We start from the raw sequence: 8,551 nt of genomic DNA on the forward strand, positions 1-8,551 counted from the left end.
AGATACTGAATGCTCAACTGGGATGTTCGTATTTCATAGTCTACATAAATCTCCATAAAATTTAATAAACTTGCTCCAGAAAACCTTGTGTCTGATCCTTGTACCTGTGAGGATTTGTCTCGGTGCGTGTTTTTGCTGGAAGATCTGGCTTTCATCTCACTGGGCGTCAGCGTGACATGTGCCTTGTGGTAAACTTCTCCAAGAAGAGGAGACGAAACTCAAGCCACGTAAGGACAGGAAAATGCCCTAGTCCTGTTCATTATTAAGTTGATCAGTAACAGTCAAGAATAACTCCTTCAAACCCATTGTGATTAGGCAAGTAGAAACCTGGCACCTGTGTCCGTGTCTAGTGCCCATGGCGGTCCTAAAACCATCCACAGCAGCTTGTGACATGGAGAGCATGGATGCTTTTCATCACCCCTTGTCTCAAATCCTTTTGGCCTTTGCATTAGCACCCTGGGATGTTAGGGATGGGGAAGGGAAGTTGGGGATGCATCTACAGCTGGTAACACGGACTCCAGGCTGATGGACACACAACCCACTGCCTCCAGACAGCACAGTGCAGTGATAAATATTCCAACCAGTTTAAGGATCCTAGTGTCCCGGGCTGGGATGGCAGAAGGAATGGGCTCTAGTGTTTCTTGATTTATTAATAAATACATTGCCACCCAAATGGTGGCAACCCAGGACGATTTAACAGGACTCAATGACACATGCACTTAAATTAACTTAATTTAGTTAAATAAACTTCATTTACAGGTTGATTTTTATAGACAATAGAAACAGCAAAAACCACCCTGACATACATAAGCAAATGTCAGCAATGTGGTTTCACAGTGACTTGCTTTTATTAGAATTGAAGCTGCAAATCTCTTTATCGGGGTACAAGAACTCCTCCTCAGATCTTCTTGTGCTCCTGAGGGTCTTCACCCCTGTGAGAAAGACTCCCCAGGTTTGCACCGAGGCTGGGATCCATTGATGTCAAAAGATGGGAGGTGTCTCAGATGCCCAGAGCTCTTGTCTCTGTGGTCAGTGAGGCCTCAGTTTTAGGAACTGGGTGTCCTGCAAAGAAAAAACAGGTGCTTAGCTACTCCACCTATCTCCATCCAAAAAGTCAATTCTACCTTGCCATCTCAGACTACTGTAGACATAAAGTAACACATAGAGTTAAAGACCACCAGAGATCCTCGTGATTTGGACTGCTTGCCTGGGTTTCTGGCCATAAGATGACCCAGATGAAATGGAGAGTGTGGATGTTATCACTCAGCACATACTGCAGCTACTTGGCTGCAGCTGCTAATAACCCAGAATACCTGCCCAGGGTATAGTTTAAAAATAAAAAATTATTTGTAGGAATAAAGACAAAGTGGCTGATCTTCTCACTGGAATCCATGGCCTCCATGCCTTTTTTTTTCTATGAAAAAAGGTGACAAGGCTTCTCACTTTTTTTTGCATCCTTCAGCATGATGTTTCACAGAAACTCAATTAAATTAAGGATAAATGCAAATAATTAAAAAAAAAAAAAAAAGAAAAAAAAAGAAAAGAAAGATGTATGGGGTCCAAAACATGGTACATTTGTTACAGCACCTTGGTATGAAATGCCACCAACTGCATAGCTGGACCATGGCATATTACAGCATCAGCCCAGATGGGATATCTCCTATAGATGCAGACACTTTCTCACTGATGCTGAAGAAAAAATGCAGACACTTTCTCACTGATGCTGAAGAAAAAATGTTTTATTCCTGGAGGGTGGGTAATTTTGGTCTAATATCTGGCACTTTGCACCAGATAAAGTAGCCCAGATGGAGAACTGTGTCACTGGTATGAATCCTGGCTTGGTTATTGTCTGCTGGTAACCATGTTTTTTGGTGATGCAAAGCTCCATGGTACTGCCTGTGTGAACTCAGGGGGAGTCCTCAGATGTATCCCAAGTCAGGGGTGTCCACCCTGCTTAGTAGAGGCAGAGTTTGAGCACGGGCTGGTTCTGTCCTGGTGCCAGACTCATGCTGGAAGAAGTTATTAGTGATACATGATATGCTATTAGCAATATTAGAAGGGTGTAGGCTTGAGTGTGAGCTCACACCTGCATTAGTGTCACATCTGAGGTATAGTCTCAGTGACCTGATGGAGAAAACGTCTCCTTCATCCGCAAACTCCAGGTCCCTCCTGCTCATCTCCCTGTGGTTTTTCACAAAAAGCAGCCTGGCATTTTTGACACCACAAAGCTCTGCCTTTTTGTTACCAGACACAAACCCCAATGATTAAAGTTGGGTTTTGGTTTTGGAGGGTGTAGGAGGCTGGGAAAGGCGGAATCTTTCATGCCAAAGAGGGAAAAAGCCCAGTAAATGTGTTTGCTCTTGGTGCAGCAGCATTTCTCTGGAGGAATTGGTCTTACCATTTGCAGCATTTCAGCTTCCCATCGCGGCAAGTCCCAGTCTCAACCATAGGAGCAGAGCATGCAACGAATGAGCAGAAGCCCCGGCCTTGCCGGCATGCGACGGTGTCAGCAGCTTCTTGGCTGTAAGCTGCAAAAAAAAGAAAAAAAAACAACCAAGGGAAAAATTCATGTTCATTTCTCAAAGCAGAGGATTGGAAAGTTGAGGCATTGGATTTACCTAACGTGGTATGTGGTTTCCTGCCACGGTGCCTGGTTTGTGATTGAGGTAACCTGACCACACCTTCTTAAGGTCTTTACATCCACATTAAAGACCTTCTTAAGGTCATTACATCCATATGAAATGCAAACTAACCAGAAGAGTGGGCTGTAATGCTAGCATCTCTCCATTAAACCCTGATTAATAGTGACCCAAAGAAAATTGTCTGCTTTCTTAGCATCCCTCCTGGAGACATGTTCTTGTCATCCAGTTACAGACAGAAATGCTACATTATATGAAAAAGCCAAAGGAAACACAGAAAAATATATTTTTAACATTGATCTTGCATTACCCTCAGAAACAAAAGTGATGATATTCAAATGAAAATGTCCTAATTGAGCTTCTTCAAACTTTCAGTTCAAGTTTCAGCAGAGGTAAAGCGTATTTATGACTCATAATCTCTATCTCCTACTTTGAATAGCTTCCTCACAGGGAGCATTGAGCACTGTGAGTAGGAGCGGAATGCTCACAGGAAACCTGTGCGCTGTGTTACCAGGTGAAGTATGGAATGGCTAACACAGATGGAATAAAACTTCAGAAAAGGTAAATTTTAATCACAGCCAAACCAATGGGACTAACATTTGCCCAACTGAAATGTTTTATACACTGGGAAGTTCAGGTTGAGATTCAAATTTTGTTATTTTTGTATGATTACAATGGATCTCATATATCATCTGGACCCTCGTATATCTGTGCACTAAAAGGCAGAAGAGGACCTTATCAGCTGCCCCAACTTCTTGCTAAGCACAAACGCCATTGTCTCACCTAGTACTTTCTGTGCCTAGATCAATCAACGCTCATCATCAAATTGGATTCTATCCTTGATTTTAAAGGCATGCAAGCTTTATTCTAAATTAGATCTACCACATTTCAACAAATTTTCCCTAGTGGTTCTCAAGTCTTTCCTCTAAATCACATATTTGAGGATTTGCATCGTTAGTTTGACCCAGTTGATGCTAAAGACATCATTAGACCTTGGTTTCCTTTGTCCCCTGAATTAAAAAGCCCAGTAGTGTTATGGGTCTTTTCTATGTCTAAGTCTTTATGAAGAGATATAAAATAACTTGTTGCCTTTTCCCAGAAACTCTACTAGAATAACACCAGCCCTGCAGCCATCTCAGGGGTCACAGTTTGTTTTAAATAGAGAGTATTCTTTGTGATACAGAAAAAGGGAAGTCCAAGAAAGCAATCCAACGTAGTACAGGCTTTGGCTAAAGCTCTTACAAGTGCCTGCTTTTGGCCAAAGTGGTTCTACATTTCTTCTTTGAGTAGGCAGACATTTGCTGGTCTAAGGAAGTAGGCATAAATTTGTGTCTACAAAAGCAAGGATGGAGATAGCTAAAACTTCTCTGAAGTCTCCGAAACAGCCTGGAATGGTGCATGTGCTCTAAACCCACCTAATGCACGTGGACAACATAGAGTCCAGGCAACGACCCACAGTCACAACTACTTTTTTTTTCCCAAAATATAGGAGGTCTACTAATCAAGAATATACAGTCAGGGAGTGTGCGTGCAAATGTGAGAAGAGAAAGCTCTCATATTGTAGGGCTGTGTCTTAAGCATCAGCCTAAGAATTGACTCAGTACACAACACCATCTTTTTTTTCCATCACGTCATCATGCAACAGGAACACAAGATGCATAGGGCTAGAAAGAGACCATCAGTAAGACTATCAAGGACTTCAATTCAATAGCTTAAAGATCAGGACTGTGACTAGGGAAGGGGACTTCTAATACAAAAGTCACGGAGTCCAAGAGCACGAAGGTAACCTGAACCTCAGCACTGGGCTCTAAAGGACTTCTCTGCACATCCACCTTTTTTTAGCTTCTGTCTCATCTATTTTCTATCTTACCTGGAGCAGCCTGGAAGAGGAAGAAAAGAACAGCAACGAGGAAGAAAAGGATTCTCATGGCTGCCAGCTGGTAGTAGGATAGCCTTTGCAGGTCTGAGAATACTTGAAGATGGCAAGAAGCTGATGATCGAGGCAGAAGACAGTCAGTCCCTGTACTTATAAAGGCTCTGGGATGGAGCAGTGTAGATGACTAGGGGGGCGGAGGAACAGTTGTCTGAAGAACAGCAAGTTCATTGCCCTGTTACTATAGAGACTGGTGATGTATGAAGATGTTGCAACCTAGGACATTTGAAGATGCCTGACCTGAGCAATGACCAAACCACACTAGCTGACCTGAGCAGCCAAATAACTCTGTGTTCGCATGCCCCGTGCCAGCTGGTGGGTTGCACCCAGAAGAGGACACAGGATTGGAGGAGAAGGGAGGTGGGTTTCTGTCATCTGCAATACTGTAAACCATGCAGATCTGCTGATGCTCCGTGGCTCTTGGCCATGGTCTTGTGACAGGTTGTCCTCCCCCGCAGCCACCAGGCACAGTGAGCATAGCAAAGGCAGGGAAGCCGGCCTGCAAGGCTGCATGAAACAAGGAGGCAAGAGGCCATCCTCCTTGGGTGAAGGAACGGATCAGAGCTTCAGTCCTTGCTTGGATCAGAGCTGCAGGGTTGCAGTTGAAGGAGGCAGGGTAGGGGTGAAAGGGCTGTGGACATTGTCCCTCCTGGCTTTGAAATCTGCAGATAGAATCATAGAATCATAGAATGGTTTGGGTTGGAAGGGACCTTAAAGGTCATTTAGTTCCAACCCCCCTGCCATGGGCAGGGACACCTCCCACTAGACCAGGTTGCTCAAAGCACCATCCAACTTGGTCTTGAACACTTCTAGGGATGGGGCATCCACAGCTTTTCTGGGCAACTGGGCCAGCATCTCACCACCCTCACAGTGAAGAATTTCCTCCTGAGATCTCATCTAAATCTCCCCTCTTTTCGTTTAAAATCATTACCCCTCATTCTATTGCTACACTCCCTCATAAAGAGTCCCTCCCCATTGCTCCTGTAGGCCCCCTTTTCCTCCTGAATGTGGGAAAAGAAGGTTGGAGGAGTCCATCTTTTATGATAAAACACCATCTGTGTGTGTGCTGGATTTTTTTTTTTTAAGCAAGCCATCAGGAACATTGACCACCTGTCTGATTTCTGACCTGTGAGCAAGGACATATACGCAACCCCACAACCCAAAACACCTACTGAAGGTCTCGGACAGGCGTCCCATCCACATGCACCCTCAGCTTCAATTCTGAACAGAGAGAATGGCCAAAAAGAGGGAAAGAAAGGGGCACTTCATGATCATAGAACATGGCCAGCATTACGTTAGCCGTTAAGGTGAAGCTGCTTGCAAAAATAACAGTATTCAAAGGAGAAGGAAAATGTGCTTGTCTACTCCTTGCATAATTCTCCTCCTGCCTATCCCAGGCAGCATGAGGGAAAGGAGTGTTTGTTTTGGGGAGTGAAGCTGGTGAGCAAACCCTGCTGGGGTCGGCCCATGGCATCACACGTTGTTCAATGGTCTTTGGAACCAAACAGCACAGGGGAGAGGGAAGGAAGGGGGAACAGCCCCATCCTCCTCACCTCCCTCCCCCAGCTCCAGCTGAAGAGCAGCAGAAATGCTTGTCCCCGGTCCAGGCTCCCTCTATGGAAAGATAAAGACATCTGGGGTGATAACAGTCCCCCTGCAAGTCTGTTTGGCACTGGGGAAAGGGAGCCTGGACAAGGTGCCCCACTACTTCCTTCTCCTTGAGCACCAGGAGAAGATGCTGGTGAACAGTTACCAGCATGCAGAGAAAGCAGTAGGGCTGTTTGATGGAAGCTGTTGGTCTTGAGGTGTCTGTTAGAGTTAATATTTGATCTGGTGGCAAAGGAGTGGGTGGGGATTTTGTATGGGACCTGTTCTTACGAAGAAACCAAAAGAGCAAATTCATCTCTTTGGCTCACTGTTCCTTGAGGGGGCTTGTTGGTTTGTTATTTGCCTTTTCAGCTTGGAAAATCATCACTTGTTTTCTGGGCTGTGGGGCAAGGAGCACAAATGTTTTTGGACCTGAAGGAGAGTCCCTGCTTTTAATTACAACTAATGGGCAACTAATTTTCCAGAACAAAAGGGAAGAATTAATTTAGTGAAAGTGTCCTATGGTCTAGGAGTAAATAAAAGGGTGGCAGCAAGAAGTGGTGTTGGGTTCCTCTATCCCAATGTTAAGTGCAAGGAAAAAAATGACAGTGAGAGGCACAGAGGTTTACAGACAGAGTGAAGATGACAGTGGGTGGAAGGTACACAATGTTGGTTGCCCTTGATGGAACACTGGATAGAGGCTGCTCATGCATGAAACTAAGTTTCAGTGGGGAAAATCCAGTCCTAGTGATTGAAGTGCCTGTCCAAGGTCAGCCATGGGACCATCTCCAATCTGGCTCCCTGCCATGGATGAGAGCTGTGAAGGTAAGAAGTCACTGATCAGCAAGTTTTTGGAAAGCCCATATCTCAATCACAGTTTTGAAAACTGATCCATTCTTCAGGTGACCAAGGAGGAGGTTTTCTGAGGTCCTGCATTAGCTTTGGAAGGTGTACATCAATCAAGAGGTTTCTTTTCTCCCATAGCTTGAGTTGCACCATCAAGGGGTTTGGTTCCAGCTGCCTTCCTGCTGACCCTCCAAGGGAAAAAACCCAATGGTAGGAGGGAAGTTCTCAACAGACATGGGATAAGGAACTTTTTGGGAAGAACTCTTACTGGTGAGTGCATGGGAGAAGCCAGGAAACCAGTATGAAAGAAGCAGGCCCTTTAGGGCCGTCAACACAGGAGAGCTGTGTGAGTCGTCCCGCATGAAACCAACCCCAGGGTCCACTCAGGAGCCATGGGGGTACAAAGGTGAGACAGAGACTCAAGGGGCTCCACAGAAATGGGGCAAAAATGGGAGAATGAGCTCAAAGTTACCCATGTGTGGCAGTGAGGGTGGCTGCTGGGGTGAAAATTCTGACATATTGCTGATATAAATGTAAGAATACTCCAGTCAGGCAGGTTATTTGAGGCAGCTTCAAACATGGGTTACTGCTATATCTTCAGGCCTTTTCTGTCTAAGAAGCCACAGAAGTAGGTGGAATATGTGGCCCTTCAGTGTCATTTAACTCTTACAGAGTATGGTCCTATTGTAGATGTTGATTTAGAAGAATGTGATCTAGCCTCATTTGACAGATCCAAAGCTGAAGAAGTTAAGAGATTTTATTTTTTTCTTGAACATATACAGCTTATAGAAAGCTTGTGCAGGATATTTAAAAAAACAAAACAAAACAAAAACAAAACCAAAACAAAACAAAAAAAACCAGGGAAAATCTGGACACATTGTTCTCTTCAGACTAAAAAAACATGAGCATTGTCAGGCTTTTAATGGGGAAGTTAAGACCAGAAAAAGGAAATAAAATGCTGTACAACCTCTGTGTTAATTTGACCCTTTTGATTTCTGCATTTCCTTTGTGGTTTTGATTTTGGTTCTTTTTAGACTGTTTAGATAAAAAACCCAACAAACCACAAGGTTACAGTTGTGAGGAAGGAGCATCTCTTTTTTTTGCCTTGATGCAGCTCCAAATTCAAACACATGGGGATCAATTAAATTGTTTTAAAATATGCTCCAGTTACCATGGGGAAACTCCTAGGTTTTTTTCTAATGCACCTGGATGAAATCAGCCCTGTGTTGCCCTGACATCTTTTCAAGATAGATGTAGGAAAATGACTCCAAAAATATGGGCTTCTTGCCTCCATGACTAATTGTGATGGGAGAAAAGAAATTGTTTGTGTATCTGTAACTATTGGAGGAAACAATGGAAAACACCTTGGTTTTGCATTGTTAGTACTATAGACCTAAGGGCTATATCTGTACTACTGAATAAAACAGGGCTTTTAATTTACTGTGATGTCACCTATTGAACACAGGTCTGATGTTTTCAAAAACAGTCTATGTATCACCCCAAATTTTTTTTCTGGGTAGAGATAGTTCAGACCCCATCACTATGT

The 8,551-nt window shown here is 43.9% G+C and overlaps 1 protein-coding gene across 1 annotated transcript; it reads right to left on the bottom strand.

Annotated features, from left to right (window-relative positions):
* Positions 1-721: 721 nt before the first annotated feature.
* LOC141468656 (gallinacin-9-like) lies at positions 722-4,637 on the bottom strand. Its single transcript, XM_074153796.1, has 3 exons — positions 4,510-4,637; positions 2,399-2,528; positions 722-1,062 (listed from the first exon to the last, which is right to left on the bottom strand). The coding sequence occupies exons 1-3, from the start codon at positions 4,565-4,567 to the stop codon at positions 1,047-1,049; spliced, it is 204 nt and encodes a 67-aa protein (XP_074009897.1). The 5' UTR covers positions 4,568-4,637; the 3' UTR covers positions 722-1,046.
* Between the last annotated feature and the right edge of the window lie 3,914 nt (positions 4,638-8,551).

The sequence above is a fragment of the Numenius arquata genome, chromosome 9, assembly GCF_964106895.1.
Source record: "Numenius arquata chromosome 9, bNumArq3.hap1.1, whole genome shotgun sequence".
In the NCBI taxonomy this organism is placed as follows: domain Eukaryota; kingdom Metazoa; phylum Chordata; class Aves; order Charadriiformes; family Scolopacidae; genus Numenius; species Numenius arquata.